At 46.9% G+C, this 26,068-nt stretch overlaps 1 protein-coding gene across 2 annotated transcripts in view; it reads right to left on the reverse strand.

The window, feature by feature from the left end:
• The window catches only part of PCYT1B (phosphate cytidylyltransferase 1B, choline), a 1,395,913-nt gene that overhangs the window by 297,788 nt on the left and 1,072,057 nt on the right, over positions 1-26,068 (reverse strand). The window contains exon 7 of one of the 2 annotated variants that reach the window (XM_085622421.1): positions 4,410-4,493. The exons of the other annotated variant lie outside the window; for it this stretch is intronic. Within the exon in view, the coding sequence (XP_085478547.1) occupies positions 4,410-4,493 (84 nt within the window). The remainder of the gene's footprint in view (positions 1-4,409; positions 4,494-26,068) is intronic. 2 annotated transcript variants of the gene reach the window in all.

Genomic DNA, 26,068 nt, shown 5'->3' on the forward strand with positions numbered 1-26,068 from the left:
TCTACCATGCTCTCTGAGTCCACTGGGGTCACAGCGTTGGCGTGATCCCAGCAGCCCATTCTGGCCTAGGGAGAGCAGGTAGCCTTCAATAGTGAAGAACGGAAAGGGCTGTAATTCACTACTAAGACATGCCACACACATCAGGGCATGTCCTACCTTATGCCTACAATGCACCCTGCCCTTGGGCCTACCAGAGGGGTGGCTAATATGTAGGTAAGGGAAGGTTTAGGGACTGGCAAGTGGGGGCACTTGCGCAGTCAGCGCGACGGTCCCGGACCGCGCACAGGGTCTGCGGTGGCAGACCCTAGACACACTTTACAAGGCCGCTTCCGTGGGTGGCGCAACCAGCGCTGCAAGCCCACCAGCAGCATTGGCATTCACAAGCCCTGGCACCCCTGGTGCACTTTACTGGGGACTGACAGTGAATCCAATAAACCAATCATGGACATCAATTACAGGTACACTTTATCTAGGGAGCACTTGCACTGCGGCACGGATTAGCCGTGGCGCAGTGCCCTGAGCGGACAACACCAGCAAAACAGTCGAGGCACACCATCAAAAAGTGGAAGGGAAACTCACGCCAAGGTGCCAGGTCTAACACAACCCAGTAGGCGTATGAGAAAAATGCGGCCCCTTCTCCATTGGGCATTGTGACCAGTCTGTGTTTACCTTGACCAGTGCCGGACAGAGGTGGCAATTAAAGTCTCCCACTAAAAGCAGCCCGTGCGGCGGCCCCTTATTTTGGAATGTTGTTTCTTGTCCCAGCCTATGGTCTAGTTCAGCTAGTAGCGGGATATAGTTGTTTACTATCTCAGTGTTATAGATGTTAAAAACAGAAAATCTTAACCCCTTTCCAAGGAACCGAACTACCTGAATCCCATGTGAGTTCCAATCTGGGGAGGACCAGGAGCCTGGGAGGTCTAAATCTACGTAGATGGACAAACCGCCCATTGCTCTCACTGATCTGGATTTTCGGGCGGGGACAAAAAAACACTTGTACCCCTGTAGATGGTAATTATTCACCAAGGCCCATGTCTCCTGTACACATATGACTTGAAATTTTCTAATAAATCAACCCATTCCTTGTTATTAAATTTGCCCGCTATGCCTGCTACATTCCAGGAGATGAATCTCACTCCCTCTCCCCTCCGTCTTGAACCCCCTGGGGCATTGATGGTATCTCCTGTATTGACCCTTGCGTAGCCAGCCCATGTCCCCCTCCTATACATTCTATGGCTGTAGCGTTAGGTTCAGCAAACATGGAATTCCCCACACCACTCGGTAGAGTTTGCTGAGCCTGAGAGTTTTGCTCCTCCACCACCTCTACCAAAACGCCCTTATCCATGTAACCCTGGAGGACATTATCTGTTTGTCAATCCACCCCCTCTAGACCGTTCAGGCAATTAAACCGGTTATAGGTGTACAAGGGTGGTTCTGGTCGGCCAAATAGTGGCCTAGGGTTGAATGCCCAGTGTCTCCCCCTCCTGCCAACCCTCTCCCAGTTGTCATGAATTTGGGGCGGCTGCAATGGGACTGGAATAATGGGGAAAAAGAAAGATACACGAAGGGTTTGGATAGTGGATTCTCTGGATCTATTCTTCCCTTGACATATGTAGGACACGGTTCCTGTGTCCCTAAAACTCACCAATATGCAGTCCCCTATAATAGATTTGTATGTTCTGCCCACCCATGGCACCCTTCTTACCATTATGATTTCGTTATTAAGGTGTGTCGGGAGGGGTCTGTTTATGTTTAACCACTTAATAACCCTACTTTTCAGGGCACAAAAATCCTCAGTTTCACCTTCTTCGAGTGGGGGGACACCCGCCATGACTACAGTGAAATCATTAGTCTCTGGGGGTAGGTTAGGTCTGCATGGTCTCAAGGGAAGCTTCATTAGGGGAGTCGGTGTGGTACTATCTACCGGCTGTGCTGGATGAACAGGGCCTGAAGGAGGAGTAGGCATGTTAGAGTTAAGGGGCTTAGTTGGTGCAGGCTTGGGCCTTAGGGGTTTTAGCGGGGCCGCCGCATTTGCGGCTTGTGGAGGGACTAAGTTTGCTGCACTATTTACAGGCTGTTGAGGGGCTATTGTGGCGGGGGTAGATTCTAGATGCCTTCCCTGATGACCAGCCGGGATTTTCAGACTACCTAGTGTGGCCTCCAGAATAGTTAGTCTGATCTCAATCTTTTTTATACTCTCGCTAATCGGTAGTAATAGAGACCTTAGCAAGAATTCCAGATTTCCAAGCGGGACAACAGAGAGGGGGACATTAGCGGTACTAGTTCCTATGTCTTTTATCAGGGCGGGAGCTAAATCCTCCCGGGCAATAGATTTGGGGTGTGATTCAGCCGGTAATTTCGCTGCTAATACGGGGGGTTTTGAAGATTTCCCAAAGTCCGAGTGAGAGATCTTGGGTTTACTCCTTCCCTGGGCTCCCTTCGATTTCCTCCTACGTTTATTAGGAGGGGGCCCCGGTGCTCCTTGTGTGGTGACTGGCTTGGGTTTAGCTTTCCTAGCCTTAGAGACTGGGGAGGGTTGGGAGACTAAATCAATGGTCACCCTTGTAGGGCTTGGACTGGTAGCTGGGACTATACTCATGGCTGCAACTGGTGGAGTGTTTATACAATCCCTCAGCAGGAGTGGGACCTCATCTATTAGGGACAACTCCTCCCTGGGCGTAGTGGGTTGTTCTCCAAGGGGGATGTTTTTCAAGTTATCTATTGAGCGTCTCCGTTCTGCCCTTAACCGGGACAGGTTGCACTCTTTGTCCCCCTCCCCCGCCGCCCGGGAGAAATAATTCTCTAGGGTCCTATTTTTAACTCCTCCCGGCTTCAATGGGGTACTCTCCCTTGCCGGAGACGGCATAATGTGAGTGATGGATTATAATCGGCAAGGGGCTGTGACAGTAAATAGGACCAGGGGTCGAATGGATGACCCAAGAGAGTAGGCCCAGCCCGGCCTACTCCGGCCTCTGACGGCCACAGACGGTCCCACCCTTGTCCCGGGCTTCTCCCGGGACGCTCCCGCGTGCGCTCCCGCGCAGCGGGAATAACAGATTGAAAAAATAGAGACTCTCGTTAGTGGGGGCGGGGCAGGCAGGGAGAGCGGCCCAGATGATTGTAATTAGGGCTGGTGGGGACTCCTGGGAGAGGTAGTCCCGGTCCCGCAGCTCGCAGCCCTGCCCACGCGCACTCACCCCACTGCAGGCTCCGCTTTGGCAAGGAAACAACTCCAGGGGTCCAAAGGTCCAGGACAGCACACCCCTCGAAGCGGGACCCGCGAAGCGGGTTCCGCGAGGCGCTGCAAGGAAAAGCAGCAGTCAGGGCAGCAGTTCTCCACACACACCAACAGGTCAGCCAGGCGTCCCCAGACTAGGATTTAACGTTATTTTGCTTGTACTGTGAAATGTTGCATGTATTTGTGTTCCTACTGCAGGTGGACAAGTCATCATTAGTTTAGAGCAAGGCCCACTGTTTAGTTGATAGAGAGGCCTGGAAAGGAATGGGATAGCGAAGGAAAGAGTCCCCGCGGGAGACGGATATGGCACCAAAGATGTGTCGGTTGTTTCACTGTGTGAAGTGGGAGGTGGAGACGGAGCCGAAGAAGGACGTGATGGAAAGTTACCCAACGCGTGTAGGAGGCACTTGTATTTGGTGATCGCTTTTGTATTAACAAAGTTACAGACAGCTGACACTTCCTTTGAAGTACAGACCTCTCTTGACGATTGTGGCTTAGACTTCATGACCCTAATCGGAGTTACTTCTTCGAAAGACTCTGACGACTGACCCCTTTAAGCTTTCCTTTATATTTGCTTAGATTACTAGTCCCCTTTATGTAGTGGAGGGATACTTTGGGAAACTGAAGAGTTCCTTAGAGAAGCCTGATGCAATTGAATTTACATTTTTCTCTTTTAATTACATACGTAGCAATAACCGAGTTACTCATTTTCTCTTTGTTATATATAGTGAATCGGTTTCGGAGATTTGTCTTCATCATATTAACCCTGTATTTTTACACTATCATGCTACGATTGATATATTTGAAAATGTTTAAAAACCTACAATAAAATTGACTAACGACAACCTGGTTGCGAACCGGAGCTCCTGAGAATTTCCCCTCCTGGGGTTGGTGAATTGAAGAGTTCCTTACCTCTCATCCTGCTTAACTAGAACCATTGCCAAAGTTAGGAGTTGAGTTTCGGTGTTATCAACAGCAAGTCATATACAATAGGGCGCATACTTCCTGCAATTAGTGACTATGCCTGGTCTGAATTATCCAGTAAGTAGCAGCTTATAAGGACTTCCACGATTATAGTAACATTAAAAGTGGATGATGTCTTTCCTACACATAGATACCGCACTCAGTGAACTGCAAGCATGTAGGTTTAAAATAGTCTCTCTGCACGTACCTGAGTCTCGGACGTCCACCGAGTCAGGCCTGACAAAAGCCCACACACAGGAGTCGCTACTTCACAGGTCTTCGGTTGCATCACCTGGCCGGGGGAGGACAGCCACATTAGCTGGGACACGCAGGAATAAGGCAGAATAGGAGTAGGGGAAAGTGGGGGGAAAAGTGGTGTCGACTTTTAAATCCACAAATCTATTCACGGTATTGTCAAGTTTGCTCGACGTTTATGCGAGTGCGTTATTTTGTGCATCATTATAGAATTAACAAATATTTTATAGTCACCCAAAAGCTGGTCCATCGTTATGGTTACATGGCCGGCTCTATTTTAGATAGCATGTTTTCAATAGTTCATAAACATGTAATAATACTCATATCTTCATTTGGCTGTCAAACAGATGTGCCATATTCCAATCACAATATCAAATTTTAGCAATTTGCCCGTGTCATCCTTATGTTAAAAACGAAAGTTTAAATTATTTATCCAGATTCAGATTGGAGATCTTAACCCAAAAGACAACAGCACCACTTGGCACAAAAACCCCTGGCAAGCACTCTGCAGCAAAAAATGGTAGGTTAGCTGTTTTATAGGATGGCGAAATCAGTGTGCTTTGTATTGCATATTTAAGTTTAAAACAGTGTTGAGACTTGTCGAAGAGCATTCACTGTTTATTGGTCTTCTTAATCTGTGACATTTGGTGATATTTAGATAAACACGAGATAAAAACAAGACTGACAGCAAAAAGCATACCAATAGCCATTACAAAAAAAAAGATTTGGATTCTTTAGTTGATTTTTTGCACAATTATATAAAGTAACTTCCAGTACATTTTACTACGTTCCATTATTTTCTTTTAGAGACAAACTTTACTTCTATCACATCTAGGCATACATGAACAAGCATTGGCAAAGCAATGGGTCCTATATTTGTGACCTATTGGTATTGCAACAATTTTCCGCCATGCTGCACAGCAACCGCCTTGCTGTGTAGCTTGGCTAAAGAAAAAAAGAAGACCATGAAAGCCTGTAATAGGGCCACTTTGTCATTGTTTAGGTAAGTGCACCCAGGAGCGCAACGCCCATTGGGCTCAAAGGGCTTCAGCCCCCGTCATGTGTGGCAGCCAGGGCTGAGACAGCTTCCCGGGCACACAAACAGCCGCACCCTAATACTTCACAGGCCTTTAAGAGACCATTTGCTTGTTAATGAGGCTTTGCTGTTTTTTCACCCCTTCTTAGAGCCCCTGCATCTCCACTCTGCCTATTGCTGGAAGAATTACCACCTCCGCAAAAACAATTCTTAGCACCCCCCCAAATTTGGTTCTAGTTGCGCCTCTGCGGGCACCACACCTGCATGTCTACATATGAAGCATTGGCTTTTTCTTACTTAGATCAGTAACTAAAAAGAAAAGTAAATGTGCAAAAGCATTTTTATTTTAAAGTGGGTGGGGGAAGTGGAAGCAACACATGGGAGGGTTAAGGAATGGTGAATCAACACAGGGAAGTGCGGGGCGAATGTCGAAGCAACATGGGGAGGGTGGGTGAACGCTGAAGCAGCACAGGAGTTGGCGTAAAAAGTAATGGCTGGAGAGCTGGAGCTGACTCGATAGTAAGAGGGGGGCTGGAGTGAAAGCAACATGGGGGTTGGGGAAAAGCAACATGGAGGGCATGTGGGATGAGGCATTGAAGAGAAGCACAAGAGACAGCACAAGAGAGACGGTGGACAACACGGAGGGGAGGTGGAGAGATGTACATAAGGAAAACGGCTCGAAAGTGCACACACACTAATGGAGTCCTTCACACAAAAGAAAAAAGACAATGCCAGCCCCTCAAATATGTAAAGAGGCAATGATCCACAGGATGGACAAATATAAGATTGATAGGTTCAGAGAAGAATAGGGAGGATGCAAATGAGAGTTACAACAAAAGCAAACCAATAGTAAGCAATGGGCAGGCTGCAATCCCCTCTATGTTCTTGGAAAGCCACAATGTGCCTCGAAACAGACAGCACATGTGATGCCTAGTAGGCTTGACCTAAATGGTGTGTACATTATGTAGCAAGTGATTACAGAGGTTTGCAGTAACTAAGGGTGTCCGTCAAGGGTGTGTACTGGTCCCAACCTTGTTCTCACTTTTTATTAACAGGGTGGTCGACTATTTTACATCCCAGCCTACTGACGCTCCTATGCTGGCAGGAATGAAAATACCACTGCTCATGTTCGCGGATGATACCCTGTAGCTCTCCAGGACCCAAAAAGGCCTGCAGGTTGCCCTGGAGCGTTTCGGGGTTTTCTGCAGCGAGCATAAGCTTGAGGTAAACGTGGACAAAACTAAGTTCATGGTGTACCACAGGTCAAAGGCCGTGAGGGGGAGGGTACATATGAACAATGTCCCCTTGGAACAGACTGACACCTTCACTTATTTGGGGTTAACTTTGGGGAAGAAACTTAGTTGGAAATCCCAGACTGACCTGCTGACACTCAAACATTTTCAACTTGCAGGAGCATTGTTAAAAGAGCATAGGCTTTCCAAGATTAAGCCCATAGCCCCCACACTTAAAATATATAACCTTAAAGTAGGTTCTTCAGTGCTGTACGGGGTGGAACTATGGGGTTTTAATGACTTATCCTCCTTGGCGGCTGCCCAAAACAAATTTTTAAGAGCTTTGACTGGCCTTCCTCAGTCTACTCCACTGTGGCCTTTATATCTGGATTTGGGATGTAACAAAATCATGGACCAGGCACAGTTTAGACCGGTAGCTTTCTGGAGAAGACTTTGGACCACTCTCGAGCTCTCCCCGTATACCCAAGCTTTTTCCGAAGTCAGGGCGTTGGGTTCCACAACTAAAATACCCTGGATAAGGAATCTAAAGCACACTCTGATTAGTATGGTGATGAGCAAACTGTGGGAGGCTCCAGTAGTTGCCGCTTTCCCCGCTAAAAATTACTTGAAAGCAGCCTATTGGAGTATGGTTAGATTGCACCAATTTACACAACACCATTGCAGCTCCTTGACATGTGTTTTTATCGATCACAAACACGAGCCAAAACTAGAACCATATTGGGACATCATTACAAGACCTACTGACAGAAAGTTGTATCATCAGTTCACGGTGGGTTCTCTTCCAACCAAAGTGTTTTCTAAAAGCTGGTACCCCCCTACAGATGACAAATGTCCTTTTTGTCCAGCCGAGATTGAGTCACTAGCTCACATTTTCTTTGTATGCCCTGCCTATAGGTCACCTAGGCACAAATGGCTGAAACCTATTTGTAAGAACATGGGCATCAAAGTAGCTATGGAGGCTCTTAGGATTTTGAAAACCAACACTGATGACCCTATTGTCATAGCAGTGGCTAAATTTCTGAGTTGGTTGTGGGTCCATCGAGCAAAAAAGTTGAGGGTTTGCTAACACAACCGCATACTTAATATATAGTCTCTGCACCCCCTGTAGCTGCTACTTCTACCAATTTGTCATAGTCTACAGTAATTCACATGTATCATGCCCAAATTCCTTTATTGTCTTTTATGCCGGTTGTAAAATTTCTGTGATTTTAGCTATTTATATGAAGTATGATCCGTTCTACAGACAATCTGAGGTAATATCACACTGTATGTATCTCTTATCTATTTTATTTATTAGGTAATTTTAACGGTTTTACTGTTTATTGGTTACAGTGGTTATTGTGGTAGAGTGCTAGGCCATATGTTTTATTGATGCACGTTGTCTTTTTGATTTTTTGTTAATTGAAATAAAGACATAAATAAACTGAAACTAAACTGATTACAGAGGTACAGTTGCTCATCTGTAGTTCAAACTGGCACCTCAATGCATAAAAATACACATTCCTATCCCCTTTAAACCATCTGTATCCAAATTTTGGGAAAACAGCATAAATTCAACCCTTAAGCCTGTCAAATGTTGTGCAATGTAGTCCACCGGTCAAAAAGTTATATGGGGTCTCAAAACGTGTGACTTTTCACAATAACATGAGTTTTGGCATGAGGTTTGCCATAGGTAACTCTAACTCTGTTGAATGAAAGTTCACCAATTTTTAATAGTACATGACCTCTCTATCAGTGGGTGTCTTTTCTTGGTTCAGTCAACTTTTGTCTAGCTGTTTGGAGGTATAAGCAAAAATGAAAGTCTCCACTGTGCATGAGCCAATGCTGTATATCTGTAAAAGATCAGAATTAATGGAAACATACTACACTGCAAAATGACTAGGGAGGAAGTTCTTGTTTTTCATCCATTTCCTCACCTATTGGCCAGGGAGGATAGCTATGCCCCACCCAAAGCCTTGCCAAGGGTGAGAGTGAAATTTTGAGTGCCACCGGAACCAGAGGCATAACGCAAATTGATACGCCCTACTGCAGAATGTGAAAAGGGGCCACTTAGTCCACATATATTTATTGACCTTGAGCTGAATGGCTTGAAGGGTTACTCCCCCCCCATGCAGTAGGGGTTTGCTTCATGCCCCTGACCAGCACAGCAAACAGTTGCTTGGGGGAACTGCAACCCTCCTGGCCTTGTCAGTATTTATCTCCACCTTGCTCAACTGTTAGAGGAACTTAACAATATCCCTAAACAATTGCAACCAGGCAGGTGACAACAGTGCTGGTATACTTTCACCCACTCTGCCTTACGTAAGGGTTGGAAGGGTCTTTTTGTGTGAGCCCCCACAACCTACTGTGCTAATTCTAAGCCTGGAGGTGAAGAATTTGTGCAGTGTGGGAGAATGTGAATCACCTTGTCCTAGGTGGGGGAAACATACACCATCCCCTCCCATGGGCATGACGGGAATGGGGAAAAAGACGTACCCTTGTCCATGGATAATGCTGGGGTGATAAAGACACCAAATTGCACTGCAGTTGGTCAAGGAGAGGGGCTAAAAAGAAAACTGAGCCACATAAATGTCTTTTAATCTCTCCAAACAGTTGCAAACAGCTGGAAAGAATAAAGAATGATAACGCTCCTGATCCTAAGGCAAAGCAGGGTGGGTCATGGAGGTAAATGGCAAATATACTGTAGGAGAGTAGGATCTGCACTTATGTTGCCCCCACTTTTTTTCTGATGTTAACACTGGTTTCTGGCTATAGTCAGGCTGGGTCCTTGCAAATCAGGGCCCCAGTCTCTCTGTTCTCTCTAAACGAATTGGAGTGCATATTAGATGCACTAGTGATTGGATACTGTGGTACCTTATGAGCCCCTAGTATATGGTACCTTAGGTACCAAGGGCATAGGTACTTCACAGGCCTACCAGGGGCTGAAGCATGTATTATGGCACCCCTGGGAAGCAGACCAAATCTGACACCACAGGCCTGCTACTGCAGCCTGGGTGAGGTAGTGTTAGCACTCCTCACTGAGGTATAGGTTCCTATATCTCACCATACACACACACATATAAACCTATCAGCCACCCCTATGGCAGGCCCTATCAATCCTGAGGGCAGGGTGCTTGGTTTACAATGTGAGGGGGTGCCTCTGCCTGAGCAGGGCACCTCTGCAGCTGGCAGGGTCTATTCCCTGTGGCTGTTTGTGGATGCGGTTAAACCATATACTCTTAAGTGCATTATAACCTCCCGGTAAATGCTAACTTTGGAATGACTGCATCAAAACATGTCGTGTTTGGTGTCAAAGATCTTGGAATCATACCCCACACCAGTAACTGGTGTGGCACTGGTGTGGGAGTATGATCCCACCCTTCTAGAGGGGATGACATGTACCTACTGTGGTAACACGGTAGAAATCTGAAAGAGCCCTGGCATCACAAAATGGATTCCACCAGCACAGACACTGGGCTGCCCTATTGCTGCTAACTGAAACTCGCACTGAAGGAGGCCCAGCAAATAGGCATCCTGTCACAGGGAGGTGTCACCACCTTCCAGACAGGATTTAGTGTATTGGGACTGGGTGGGTGCACTCTTAGAGTGCTTTGAAGTCCTGCACAGGGGGAGCAGTAGGCTTCTCTGTGCATATGCCAGCTCAAACCGGTTCAGGGGCTACCTGCCCCTGCTCTGGCGTGAAACTGGACAAAGGGGAGTGGGTGTAGCCACCCACTCCCCTGACCCTCAAAGGAGTGGTCATAGAGCTAGTCCCTCCCTTCCTTTTGGTATAAGTTAGAGAAACCTTGCCATTGCAAGTTAGATAACCCTGGATGACGCTTTACAAGAAGAATCCTGGTCCTTCGACGTTCAACTACCTTTGGAAGACGGAAGAATCTCCCTTGGAGTCAAGGAGTGACTTCCCTGCTTGGCAGGCACCAAAAACTTGAATCAATGGTTGCAAACATTCCCGCTCCCGCCGGAGTCCGAAGTCCCTGCAGCCCCGGAAGTAGATTTCCTAACTTCTCGACAGCCATTGTGAGTCCCCAGCGAAGCGGTGGCATGTGGACCCCACGAGTGATGAGGAACTAGAATACCTGGGAACCATGACCTATTGTCGAGTGCAACCCCTTCACGACATTCTACGAACTTGTGCTTTGGACCACGTATGGCCCAAGCCTCCAGCAGAATTTCCCTAGAAAATCAGAGGCATACTTCGTCCCGAGTGACCGTGGGCTCCTGTGAAGCGAATCCTCTCGAGGCGTCTTCGCGATCCCTTGCCGGCTGGCTTGTGGGTCCTCTGAAGACTTCTTCATCAAACCAAAGGGCTCCCCTGGTTGCCCCAGGCCTGCCCTCACTTACCCTCACTGGGTGAGTCCCTTAGACCTTGTTGGTCTGCACTGCTGACTTTTCTTGATTTTCACAAGACTTGCTGTTGCCAAGGCTTGTTGGCTCCAATCCGTTTGCCGACACCTCAGTAAACTGCAGACTTCGTGGGCACTCCGAATCCAGCTCCTGGTCATTGTCGGCGCCTTCTGGTCCTCGTGGTGGAAGAGTCAAAATACCCTTGATCACCTGAAATCACCCGACTTCCGTGGGCATCCATCTTCCTGGTCCCGGGTCACTGGCAAGTGACTGTGAACACTGTCCCTTCTGCTTTCAGGTCATCTTCATCTTGATCTTGAATCCAGCCTTGGATTCCACCGGAAACGTCTTCAGTCTTCACAAGCAGCAAATCTTCATCGGCTTCCATTGAAATTGACGACGCGACCCAACACCAAAAGACACCTATGCACCTGGCTTCCCTGGGTGAGGTAACTCGTGCACTCCGGTGCTCCAGGGGGTGTTGGCCCTCAAACTACTTACCTTGTAAGTGACTTGCTTGTAGACTTCCTAGAAGTACCTTTAAACTTTAAAAATCCAACCGCGACTTGCTCCATTGTAATCAATAGAGAACCCACATCTGTGTTCTCACACTGCACGCGTCTCCCGTGGGTCCTTTACTTACCTGCCTTGGGTGGATTAGCGAAGCCCCAGCGATTCCACAGGCCCTAGGCCTTGTCTCCCTGCAAGTCGACTTTCCTAAACCTCTTTTTTAGTATATGGTCTGGTACGCCCCTAGGGCTACAGCCATATTTGTGCTTAACTTATTGAGAAACATTGATTTGTGCATATGTTATTGACTTCTAATCTCATAAAGAGATTAGTAGAGTGTGTCTAGAAATAAATACATATATATTTGATATATATACCTGTGTGGTGTCCTTTCATTTGGTAATTCAAGAGATTATAAGGTAAAACAAGCTGCTTTACATTCCTCTGAGACTTAGCCTGAAGGCTGCTCTCCACAGCTACCACTAGGATAGCTTTCTTTAAAAGGTTGTCTTAAACCTATCTACCATAAGAGTCGAATTGGACTGGTGCAAGGTGGCCACTAAAACTAGTGACCAGCATATGCCAGGTCAACTTCTCACATTGGTGGGCAGCGTGTGGGATTCCAGCTTGCCATTGTATTACCAGAAAATCCCTATTTGAATTACTAACTGAAAACCACTTAAGGTACTCAAGGTACATATAAAGTCAAGCTTAGTATCAATAAATTCTACTGAATTTAGAGCTGTTTGTGAAGGGATAGCACACCCTTGCTACGGTTCAAGATACGATCAGTAGGCCACAAACTAACGTAGGTAGTACAACACTGCACAACACTAGAATGTCCTCAAGGGATGGAGCCAGTGGGTCCACCCGACCTCAGTATAAGGACATGACCTTCTTTGACTTGAAGGCCACGTGTGTTGCAAGACACCTGGGGTTAGGACAGAGTCCCTCCACACAACACCTGATAAATTTGCTGACAGCAGATGATCTCAAACTAGCTCTAGGACCTAGTGGATCTGGATCAGGGGGTGGGTCAGCCATAGTCTCTGGGTCAGATGATGAAAATCAGGATGACCAGGAGTCTGTGATTGAAGGGCCAGACCCATATGGGTCTGAAAAGGACAGGGGAATTCTCCCTAAGAGAGCTGACAGAGGTGAAGAGAGGCCTAGGTCCCCTTCAAGGGAATCTAACCACTCATATCACTCTGACAGAGAATCTGTCCATCAGAGGAACTCTTACTCTAATAGAAGAGAGACCTCCTCTGAAAGAAGGTACAAGATGCTCCAGTATGAGGAAGCCAGGCTTGCCCTCAGAACCAAGCAATTGGCCTTAGATAGAGAAGCCTTTGAGCTCCAGAGAGCTTCTAGAAAAGAGGGGTTAGAACCCCCTGGTGGCAGCAACAGTGTCCCTAGAGTCAGAGATCATATCCCAGACCATTGGAACCTGTCCAAGGTTGTTCCTCCCAACCAGAGTGGGGATGATATCCACAAGTGGATAACTGCTATGGAGAGGGCCTGTAAAGTACAACAGGTCCCCCAGAAACAGTGGACAGCAATCTTGTGGCTCTCCTTATCTGATAAAGGTAGAGACAAGCTCCTCACTGTTAGAGAAGAGGATGCTGATGATTATGAAGTCCTGAAGAGTGCACTGATAGATGGGTTTGGCTTAACCACTGAACAGTACAGGTTGAAGTTCAGAGATACCCAGAAAACACAGACTCAGGACTGGACAGAATTTGTTGATTGTGCAACCAAGGCTCTGGAGGGTTGGCTGGTTGGTAGTAGAGTTACTGATTTTAAGGGATTGTATAATCTTATAATGAGAGAACAAACCCTTAATAATTGCCCAAACCAGTTGTTGCATCAGTACCTGGTGGACTGATCTGACCTCTCCCCAAGAATTGGGAAAGAAGGCAGACAAATGGGTCAGAACCAGGGTGAGGCAGAAAACCCAGAACCAAGGGGGTGACACCAAGAAGCATGATCCTAAAGGCTCTGAGAAAGGTGGGGATAAGGCAAAAGACCAGAAGTCTTCACAAGGGCCCCAAAAATCTGCATCTGGTGGGGATTTACAGTCTACAAAGGGAAAAGGCCAAAAGAAGCCCTGGTGCAAATTCTGTAAACAGAAAGGGCACTGGACTTCTGATTGTACCAAGTTCAAAGACCAAACCACCACCACTCCTGCCCTTAAGGCAACTCTTCCCCCTAGTGCAGCTACTGTGGAGGTGGTAATCAGAATAAGGGTGTAGTAGGGTTGTCCCTGGGTTCTGAAGTGGACTCTGGCATAGTCAGAGTACCCACTCAGGCATTGCTGGTTTGTGAGGGAGACATTGATATGTCCTTCCTAGTGAGCCCCAGTAATCTGGGCAAATACAAACAGCTGCCTGTAATAAATGGCAAACAGGCTTTGGCATTCAGGGACACAGGTGCTAGTATCACCATGGTGGCAGAGGATCTGGTGGACCATGAGCAGATCATCCAGGGTGAAATGTACCAGGTGACCAATGCACGCAATGTCAGGACCAACCATAGTCTGGCAGTTGTGAATTTCTCCTGGGGAGGGGTAACTGGCCTCAAGAAGGTAGTAGTCAGTGCAGACCTCCCTGTCGAATGTCTATTGGGCAATGAGCTGGAGACTTCAGCCTGGTCTGAAGTAGAGTTATGGACTCATGCTGAGATGTTGGGCATACCGGCAGAGGTATTTGCTGTGACCAGGTCACAGGCCAAAATGCATAAAGCTGAGCCAGCTCTGGATCCTGAAACTATGGACCAGATGCTACCCAAGAGGAGGAGCAGTAGGGTTAAGGCAGTGCCTTTACCTCTGTCTCAGATCTTAGATTCCCTTCCTGAGGCAGATCCTGAAGAAGGAACTGTCCCTGAGGGACTTGAGCCTGATCAGGTTGAGTTCTTGGGGGCAGGGGGACCTTCCAGGGAAGATCTGAGTAAGGAGCAACAGTGCTGCCCCTCTCTTGAACCCCTCAGACAGCAGGCTGCTGCTGAGGCTGCTGGGAGTGCTAGTGGGTCCCATAAGGTTTATTGGGATGTGGGACTCCTATATTCTGAGGCTAGAGATCCTACCCCTGGAGCCACCAGGAGGTTGGTAATACCTCAGAAGTTTAAGGGGTTCCTCTTGACCCTAGCACATGATATCCCATTGGCAGGACACTTGGGCCAAAACAAGACCTGGGACAGGCTTGTTCCACATTTTCATTGGCCACACATGTCAGAGGACATCAAGGAGTTTTGTCGCTCCTGTGTCACTTGCCAAGCCAGTGACAAGTCAGGTGGCACAACAAAGGCCCCCCTGATACCACTACCTGTGGTGGGGGTACCCTTTGAAAGGGTAGCGATTGACATTGTTGGTCCCCTTGACCCTCCAACAGCATCTGGGCACAGGTGTATCCTGGTGGTAGTGGATTATGCCACCAGGTACCCAGAAGCAATTCCCCTCAGAACCACCACAGCCCCTGTGGTGGCAAGAGCCCTCATTGGAGTCTTCTCCAGAGTGGGTTTCCCTAAGGAGGTCATATTTGACAGAGAAACAAACTTTATGTCAGGATATCTGAAAGCAATGTGGAAGGAGTGTGGTGTCAATTATAAATGCACTACTCTCTATCACCCACAATGCAATAGGTTAGTTGAGAGATTCAACAAAACTCTAAAGGGAATGACTAAAGGCCTCCCAGAAAAGCTTAGGCGGAAATGGGACCTTTTACTTTCCTGCCTTCTGTTTGCATACAGGGAGGTCCCACAGAAGGGGATTGGCTACAGCCCTTTTGAACTTCTGTTTGGGCACACTGTCAGAGGTCCATTATGTTTGGTGAAGGAGGGCTGGGAGTTACCTCTCAAACCTCCCAAACAGGATGTGATGGACTATGTACTTGGTCTCCGCTCCCGGATGGCTGAGTGCATGAAGAAGGCACCCAAAAACCTGGAGGCAAGCCAAGAACTACAAAAAGCTTGGCATGACCAAAAGGCTGTGCTGACTGTATACCAGCCAGGACAGAAAGTGTGGGTGTTGGAGCCTGTGGCCCCAGCAGCTCTCCAAGACAAGTAGAATGGCCCCCATACAATTGTTGAGAAAAAGGGAGAAGTCACCTATCTGGTGGATCTTGGAACTCCCAGGAGCCCCCTTAGCGTGCTCCATGTCAACAGATTAAAGCCATATGTTGACAGGGCTGACATGGGCTTGCTCATGCCAACTGATGAGGAACAGGAGGAGGAGAGTGACCCTCTCCCTGATCTGCTCTCACAGAACCCTGATGATGGGTCAGTAGAAGGTCTTGCTTTGGCAAGCAGCCTCACTGACCATCAGCAAACTGAATGCAGACACGTTCTGCACCAGTTTAGACATATGTTTAGCCTGACCCCTAGTCAGACTTCCTGGTGTACCCATGAGGTAGACACTGGAGACAGTCTGCCTGTAAAGAGTAAAATCTACAGGTAACCTGACCATGTCAGGGACTGTATCAGGACTGAAGTCCAGAAAATGTTGGAATTAGGAGTTACTGAGCTTTCAGATAGCCCTTGGTCTAGCCCAGTAGTCCTTGTGCCAAAACCTCATACCCAGGGTGGTAAGAAAGAGATGAGGTTTTGTGTAGACTACAGAGGCCTCAATGCAGTCACCAGGACTGACGCCTACCCAATTTCAAGGGAAGATGAGCTCATTGATACTTTGGCCTCAGCCAAATATCTGAGTACATTTGACCTAACAGCTGGCTACTGGCAAATCAAGTAAGCTGATGATGCCAAGGCCAAAACTGCATTTTCAACCCCTGGTGGGCACTATCACTTTGTGGTAATGCCCTTTGGTTTGAAAAATGCACCTGCCACTTTTCAGAGGTTGGTGAACAAAGTTCTAACAGGTATGGAAACGTATTGCTCAGCTTATCTAGATGATATTGCTGTCTTTATTTCCACCTGGCAAGATCACCTGGTCCACCTCAGGAATGTTTTTGGAGGCCCTTCTGAAAGCAGGCCTCACTATCAAGGTCACTAAGTGCCAGATAGGGCAGAGTCAGGTTGTGTACCTGGGCCACCTTGTAGGTGGAGGCCAGGTTCAACCATTGCAGAGCAAAATCCAGACCATAATGGAATGGGTAGCTCCAACAACCCAGACACAGGTTAGAACCTTTTTAGGCCTGACTGGGTACTTTAGGAGGTTTGTTAAGGGATATGGACCTATAGTGACCCCCTTAAATGATCTTACCTCTAAGAAAATGCCAAAGAAGGTTCAGTGGACAGCTAGCTGTCAAAAGGTATTTGATGACCTAAAGCAGGCCATGTGCACTGCCCCCATCTTACAGAGTCCAGACTACACAAAACAGTTCATTGTCCAAACAGATGCCTCTGAGCTGGGTGTGGGAGCTGTACTGTCTCAACTGAATGATGAAGGTCAAGACCAGCCAGTAGCTTTTATAAGCAGAAGGCTGGCCCCTAGAGAGAAACATTGGTCAGCTATAGAGAGGGAGGCCTTTGCTGTGGTGTGGGCCCTGAAGAAGCTGAGGCCATACTTGTTTGGCACTCACTTCATAGTTCAGACTGACCACAAGCCCCTCCTATGGCTCAAACAGATGAAAGGTGAAAATCCTGAACTGCTAAGGTGGTCCATTTCCCTACAGGGGATGGACTATACAGTGGAACATAGACCTGGGACCCAACATGCCAATGCAGATGGACTCTCAAGGTATTTCCACTTAGAACACGAAGACTCAACTGGTCAAGGTTAGTTTAATGTCCCTGCGCTTGGGGGGGTTTTGTGTAGTAGAGTAGGATCTGCACTTATGTTGCCCCCACTTTTTTCTGATGTTAACACTGGTTTCTGGCTATAGTCGGGCTGGGTTCCTGCTAATCAGGGCCCCAGTCTCTCTGTTCTCTTTAAACGAATTGGAGTGCATATTAGATGCACTAGTGATTGGATACTGTGGTACCTTATGAGCCCCTAGTATATGGTACCTTAGGTACCACGGGGATAGGTACTTCACAGGCCTACCAGGGGCTGAAGCATGTATTATGCCACCCCTGGGAAGCAGACTAAATCTGACACCACAGGCCTGCTACTGCAGCCTGGGTGAGGTAGTGTTAGAACTCCTCACTGAGGTATAGGTTCCTATATCTCAACATACACACACATGTAAACCTATCAGTCACCCCTAAGGCAGGCCCTATCAATCCTGAGGGCAGGGTACTTGGTTTACAATGTGAGGGGGTGCCTCTGCCTGAGCAGGGCCCCTCTGCAGCTGGCAGGGTCTATTCCCTGCGGCTGTTGGTGGATGCGGTTAAACCATATACTCTTAAGTGCATTATAACATCCCGGTAAATGCTAACTTTGGAATGACTGCATCAAAACATGTCGTGTTTGCTGTCAAACATCTTGGAATCATACCCCCACACCAGCAACTGGTGTGGGAGTATGATCCCACCCTTCTAGAGGGGATGACATGTCTGAAAGAGCCCTGGCATCACAAAATGGATGCCACCAGCACAGACACTGGGCTGCCCTCCTGCTGCTGACTGAAACTCGCAGTGGAGGAGGCCCAACAATAGGCTTCCTGTCACAGGGCGGTGTCACCACCTTCCAGACTTAGTGTATTGGGGCTGGGTGGGTGCACTCTTAGAGTGCTTTGAAGTCCTGCACTGGGGGAGCAGTAGGCTCTTCTGTGCATATGCCAGCTCAAACCGGTTCAGGGGCTACCTGCCCCTGCTCTGGCATGAAACTGGACAAAGGGAAGTGGGTGTAACCACCCACTCCCCTGACCCTCCCAGAGGAGTGGTCATAGAGCTAGTCCCTCCCTTCCTTTTGGTATAAGTTAGGGAAACCTTGCCATTGCAAGTTAGATAACCCTGGATGACGCTTTACAAGACGAATCCTGGTACTTCGACGTTCCACTACCTTTGGAAGATGGAAGAATCTCCCTTGGAGTCAAGGAGTGACTCCCCTGCTTGGCAGGCACCAAAAACTTGAATCAACGGTCGCAAACTTTCCCGATACTGCCGGAGTCCGAAGTCCCTGTAGCCCCGAAAGTGGATTTCCTGACTTCTCAACGGCCATTGTGAGTCCCCAGTTAATCTGTGGCATGTGGACCCCACGAGTGATGAGGAACTGCTATACCTGGGAACCGTGCACTATTGTCGAGTATAACCCCTTCACGATGTTCTACGAACTTGTGCTTTAGACCACGTGTGGTCCAAGCCTCCAGCAGGATTTCCCTAAAAAATCAGATGCCTACCTTGTCCCGAGTGACTGTGGGCTCCTCTGAAGCGAATCCTCACGAGGCATCTTCGCGATCCCTTGCTGGCTGGCTTGTGGGTCCTCTGAAGACTTCTCCATCAAACCAAAGGGCTCCCCTGGTTGCCCCAGGCCTGCCCTCACTTACCCTTGCTGGGTGAGTCCCTCAGACCTTGCTGGTCTGCACCGCTGACTTTTCTTGATTTCCATGAGACTTGCTGTTGCCAAGGCTTGTTGGCTCCAATCCGGTTTTTGACACCTCAGTAAGCTGCAGACTTCGTGGGCACTCCGAATCCAGCTCCTGGTCAGTGTCGACGCCTCCTGGTCCTCGTGGTGGAAGAATCAAAATACCCTTGATCACCGGAAATCACCCGACTTCCGTGGGCATCCATCTTCCTGGCCCCGGGTCACTGGCAAGTGACTGTGAACACTATCCCTTCTGCTATCAGGTCATTTTCATCCTGAATCCAGACAGTTCTTCAGTCTTCACAAGCAGCAAATCTTCATCGGCTCCCATTGAAATCGACGACCCGACCCGACACCAAAAGACACCTATGCACCCGGCTTCCCTGGGTGAGGTAACTCGTGCACTCCGGTGCTCCAGTGGGTGTTGGCCCTCGAACTACTTACCTTGTAAGTGACTTTCTTGTAGACTTCCTAGAAGTACCTTTAAACTTTAAAAATCCAACCACGACTTGCTCCATTGTAATCAATAGGGAACCCACGTCTGTGTTCTCACACTGCACGCGTCTCCCGTGGGTCCTTTACTTACCTGCCTTGGGTGGATTAGTTAAGCCCCAGAGATCCCACAGGCCCTAGGCCTTGTCTCCCTGCAAGTCGACTTTCCTAAAGCTCTTTTTTAGTATATGGTCTGGTACGCCCCTAGGGCTACAGCCATATTTGTGCTTAACTTATTGAGAAACGTCGATTTGTGCATATGTTATTGACTTCTAATCTCATAAAGAGATTAGTAGAGTGTGTCTAGAAATAAATACATATGTATTTGATATATATACCTGTGTGGTGTCCTTTCATTTGGTAATTCTAGAGATTATAAGGTAAAACAAGCTGCTTTACATTCCTCTGAGGCTTAGCCTGAAGGCTGCTCTCCACAGCTACCACTAGGATAGCTTTCTGTAAAAGGTTGTCTTAAACCTATCTACCATAAGAGTCGTATTGGACTGGTGTAAGGTGGCCACTATAACTAGTGATCAGCATATGCCAGGCCAACTTCTCACATATACCCTCTATAATTGAGTAGCGTGCGGAAGCTAAGACCTTTTAATGCACTTTGCCATTGATGCAAGTGGGAGCATTAAATAAAAACGAACCAACGAGCCTGGTGAGGTCATTAATATCTTAAAGTCCCCCACTTTTTTGCAAGACGGATGTGCTTTAACTAATTCAATAACTATCCACTCTCTCTTGGGTGAGATGGAAGATGGGGTACAGCTCTAATTCCCTAAATCAGTGATCAAGTTGCAGTCAGCCAACCAAACACTCTCCTGCTCCGGCTAAGGCTTTTAAATATGCATGTTTTTACAAGGAAATTGCAATTTTGTTGAAAACGTTCACATAGCTCAGCTGCATCATTTTTGTAATCTCTTTGAAAGTTTGCAATGTTTGTGAAAATCAGAACAGATTAAAGAAAACATTATAAATCTCTTGTGCTAGAACAAAGTGTTAGGGTTGGGGGACTAAATGGCACCACCAATCGTTGGAAAGACAGGATTATAAACAAATCCACCCCCACACCTGGGGAAGGTGAGTATTATCAGATATTCTCCCCTCGAGCAAGGTGTGGAAGGGCACTAAATAGTCTATGTCCTTGGAAAAGTGTAATCTTAATCCCATCTGAAGATAATGTAGGAGTGCATCATGAATAGTCAGCACTCAAATATACTCTGTCATGACTAATGTTCTAATCGGAGTGGGATATTATATATCAAAGATGTTTTGTTTGAAACATGTATTTAGAAGGTGATTAACATAGTTATATGACAAGTTAGAGATTAAAGCAACAGGAGAAAATAACATGAAATGTAGTATTGTGGGATATTTAATTAGGATGTGTACAACTAATGTTAATGTTTATACGCATAATCTGAATCAATTAACCCCTTCCATGCTGCGCAAATTCCGCCGCTGTGCTGACGGAATCTTGCGCGGGCGTGGTCATGACGGAACGGTTCCGTCATGAGCACAGCTCAACCGTGGCTCATGACGGAACCGTTCCGTCATGAGCACCGAAGGGGTTAAGTGCAGATGCATTTAAACTGAGATTAATTAATTGCATTTATTTTCTCGTAGAAAAGGGCACATATTCTGTAACCCTGTCCACATGTTAACTTAGCAATGCATGAGAGGAGAGGAGTTGTCATGGCAAAGGAATTGCCAAGAACAGGAAGAGATAATGTGTTATCTGGCTGGAAAAGGTTCTGAATGTTTACAATTGTGGTGGAGTTATGGAAATTTCCCAAAGAGGAGCCACATGAGATTTTTATGTCCACTGCAAACAATATTATGTGCTGTGTTTAGTTAGGAAGAGAGTCCATCTTAGGTTCCCTTAGGGAGCCGACCTAAGCTACTGCTTGAGGGTCTTTAAGCTACGTGATCCATTATTTGTGTTTTCTATTGAAGACTCTATTGGCTGATACTCTTCTTCTTTTCTAATTTGATTATGGCCATATTCAAATCTTTAGTTCAGGTTTGCCCTTTTAAGTAGTGTAGGGAAAGTTAGGCTACTCATGCTCGTTAAAAAGAATCATCTGATGCAATTTAACCTTTGTTTCTTCTTTCTGATTATCTGTGTCGTTATCTTAGAGTTAGTCATTTGCTGTGTATTATATAGGGTTCATCTTTTCAGGAGATTTGGACTTACTCTGGCCATTTTTTATACGATTATATTGAGACTAATCTATATTGACTTGTTTCTCCGAATTTATAATTAAACTTACTAAACTCAGCTGAACTGACGAAGAAATGCGGCGTCCATCTGGATCGCTTAACAGTGGGGCGGCAGGAAGGCCCACCATCATCGAGGCAGCTGCCCGGTGTGGACTATGAGTACACAGCGGAGGTAGCAGTGAAAAGCTGCAAGTCTTTGACTATTAAATTGGCCTTCCGGAGGGCCGGAGACGCCGCACACCCAGAGAGGAATGGGCTGCAGGTGCGAAACGACTAGAGACAGATTACAATATGGCGGGCGGACTCATCCAGATGCCCTGATTCGAACGCAAGCCTGCGACTGCCAGCCGGGGTGTGGGAAACCATTATACGCCAGTGCCCTGTGGTGTATTCAGCTCCGGAGGACCCAAGCGCCTATAGACCGCTGCTGCCACGTTGAGGAAAAGAGTGGCCCCAGACACAGTGTACTGTGCCACACAATCAGGCAAGTGAACGCCCTGAGTGCAGAGAACAACCGGGGAGAACGTATAACCCTGTGACCCGCCATGTTACTGACAGAAAGCAGGGCCCGTGTGCAATGCGATTTTGCTGATTGCTCCAGCCTAGGTACCAAGGATGTACAGCGAATAATGCAATAAGGGATATACTGTCCAGGACTGTGAGCATATAATTGAAAACCCTGGTACGGGTGTCAACCCATAGCAGAAGCGAGTGGTGGATAGTGTTTGGAACACGCAATCTCATCGTGGAATGGGTGGCCATTCACATGAGTACAGTAATTATGGGTACTGGGATTACGTTGCTGTCTTGGACGGAGTGAGCTGTAGTGCTACCCATTGGTATAACCAAGAAATTGAGCAGACTGACAGCACTTGCCCGCTTAAACTGAAAATAGGGCGAAACAAGGCTAAGCAGCCGGACCCCCCACCGCTGGGGAGACGGACACTGCAATGCAAGGCGATCCAAACCAAAGTTCTGACCAAGAAGTGGTACCGCCTACAGAGCCTGAAGGTCACAGCGACAAACTTGACTTGATATTGAAAGAAATTCATGACTCGCGCACAGCCATTGAAGCGCAAATAGGTACGCTGACCACTAGCTTCACCCTCTTAAAGGCAGACCATGCAAAACTGACAGACAAAGTGAAGTCAAACAAAATAATACTTGATGACTTGGTAGCACAACAAACAACTACCACCTCCCAATTGGAACAACTGCAGCGTCAACTGAAGGGGTTACAGGATAGGGTGGATGATGTAGAGGGAAGGTCCCGCCGCAATAACGTACGAATTCTGGGAATACCGGGAAGGAACGAAGGATCTAACCCCACTGAATTTGTAGAAAAATGGCTCCGGTACCATGTTTCATCCACAGGCCTCACCGACCTCTATAGTGTGGAGCAAGCGCATAGAGTCCCACCCAGGCCTCCACCCCCTGGTGCGCCACCCAGGCCGATTATAGCATGCATATTGAATTATAAAGATCAAGACACGATCCTGCGCACAGCCCGGGAGAATGCTCCAATCCAATTTGAGAAAAAACATACCTCTACATATTCGGACTTTACTTTGGCGGTCCAAAGAGCGAGAAACACTTTCCTTGATGTGAAAAAGACGCTTCAGGCCCAAAAGTTGAAGTACGCCATGCTATTTCTGGCCCGAATGAAGGTCATTTACAGACAGAAGACTTTATTCTTTGATAACCCAGATGAAGTAACGGAATGGGCAGAAATTACATTAACGCCGAGCTCGTCACAAGCCTCGTCACCAGAAAGCCGGAGACAACAGTTTCAACCACACAGAGTTAGCAAAACTAAAATAGACCGCGGTCAGACAACTGGACCTGACTCTGGGACAAACCCCAAATTGGAACAGATTACAGAAAGTCAGAGGGATGCATTCCTTGCAGCGGCAGCACTGATAGATCAAGATGCGACCTCTATCATCGAAACTGTGGTCTCCTCTGAGGATGCCGATGCTCACTCAGACTCTGAGAATAGCTTGGCGCTGTTCCCTTTGGTTACACCGCAGACTGTGAATGATTTTATAGGCTAAATACTGTGGTCACTCCATAAGGGTCTGTGCTTTAACAGATGAGTATGATTTCTCTTGCAATTTTGATACTGGATAATTCTAATGTCCCCTGTAATTGTAATAAGATAGGGCCGATGCCGGAGCTCTCTGAATGTACTTGTTGTGTAAAGTGCAATGCACTACACGAAAATGGCGGTTACCGCCCACCCTGTGGCGACTGCACTGTGTTACAGATTTCATAGAGTTCCTGTTGAGCTTGTTTTCATTGTTTGGTCCTCTAGTGTTTTATGGGGGAAGCTGGTATTTGGAGTTTTAGTAGGGAGCATTAATACAGACTCAGCTGCAGATGCTTTTCTATTGAGTCAGCAAGAAAGGGTGCAACCCATATCCAGCTCCATCACACAAGGACGAATGGCAAAACCTAGTAAATATATCTACACGTCCTGGAATGTGAGGGGTCTGGGCTCAATTCATAAGAGACATATAATTCTCGCACAGCTTAATCGTAGGAAGGTACACATCGTTTTTTCTGCAAGAATCCATCTCATGCATGCAAAAGACATTAAATTACATAAGAAGTGGAGGGGTCAGTTATTTTTTACATCCTACTCCGCATTTGCTCGGGGCGGCGATCTGGATAAGAAGTGGTACCCATTTTGCACTATTGGAACAGAGAATAGATTCAAATGGCAGATATGTGCTACTACATGGTATGCTAGATGGGAAACATATAGTGTTAGGGATTGTATACGCCCCGAATTCAGAACAAAACAAGCCTCCTTAGAATCTGGCTCCATTCCTCCTACTACATTGCAAGCGATAGTGGTTTTGCTGCCAACACCGTTCAGGGAGAGTACACACATGGCGGGATATCGACCTCTTTCATTGTTAAACACGGATTATAAAATTTTAAGTAAACTGTTAGCAAATAGACTCCAACAATTTATACCACAACTAATACACACGGACCAGTGTGGGTTTGTACCGGGAAGGTGCACGGGCCTGAATATTAGAAGATTGCATCAGATTATGACTCGATCTACCGCGGCTACTAACATACAGGGATGCGTATCACTGGACCTACGCCAAGCCTGTGACTCCCTACACTGGAGCTATGTTGGAGGAATTTATAGCAACAGAGGTACAGTCACTATGGAAGGGGTAATGTTAGATTGTTAATGATGCCAACACAAAGTATTCAATGTAGAGATCTGGACCTTGCAATGTTATATTATATAATAGGTACCAATTACTGGACTTATGCCACAAATTACAACTGTTAAGTATCGATATGCTGACTGTCAACATGAATATATAAATGCAGAACTGAGTCTGTGGGGAGGGGGGGGGGGGGAGACATAGTTAGATTAGGTTAAATTGTGAGGAACTGAATGGGTTGTGTAACTCACTACAGTGCCTATACTGTGCTATATGTATGGAAGAAACGACGTATCGATGGACATTACAATCCAATGGAAGTATACATGTTAAATCAGTAAGATAGTACCACTGGTAATTCATTGACAATAGTACCATTGTTTATTTTATATTGAGATCTAATACATGGCATATTAATGGCGATTTGATAATGTACACCATTGACAGAAGAAGTTGTGATAATAAGAAAACTAATAAAATATGTTTAAAAAACAAAAAAACCAAAGACCTCCCACCTTAGGGTAAAGCATAGGCGAAGGGCAGTAAATAATCCACACCTTCAAACAAGGTGTGATGTTAATAAAAAAATCCTCAGTTTTAGCCAAGGTGAGAGAAAGCAAACATCTCTCCCTAAGGCAAAGTGGGAGACAAAGACCATTCCACCCCTGCCCTTGAACAGGATGTGGGGCAAATACATGCTCCCAGTATTCGGCAAAGTGGGGGCACAGTAAAGCCTTTACAGCATTGTTTAAGTTGGAGGGATTTAACCACCACTAGGCCACCCACAGATATGAACAAGGTGGAGGAAGTGACTAATAACCTCACCCTTGGTCAAGTCAGGGAGTGCTTATAACAGCTGTGAACTGTCCCTGATGATGCACATAAAGTTGAAGGTGAAAGAGGGGGAGGACACCAGTACTGTGTTTGTAATAGCGAACAGGTCTTATCGGAAATTAGACTTGCCTCATACATTAACATAGCCGTACATCTATAAATACCAATAAAATGGCAGGGGTGTAAGCTAAGGTTAACTCACTACACTTATGTCAGCCTTAACTTCCCTTTAAGTATATCCTTTCATCCCAGATTTCACCATCATGGTACAGGAAGCCAGGCGGAAATAGAACAGAGTTAAGGCCA

The sequence above is a fragment of the Triturus cristatus genome, chromosome 8, assembly GCF_964204655.1.
Source record: "Triturus cristatus chromosome 8, aTriCri1.1, whole genome shotgun sequence".
Classification (NCBI taxonomy): domain Eukaryota; kingdom Metazoa; phylum Chordata; class Amphibia; order Caudata; family Salamandridae; genus Triturus; species Triturus cristatus.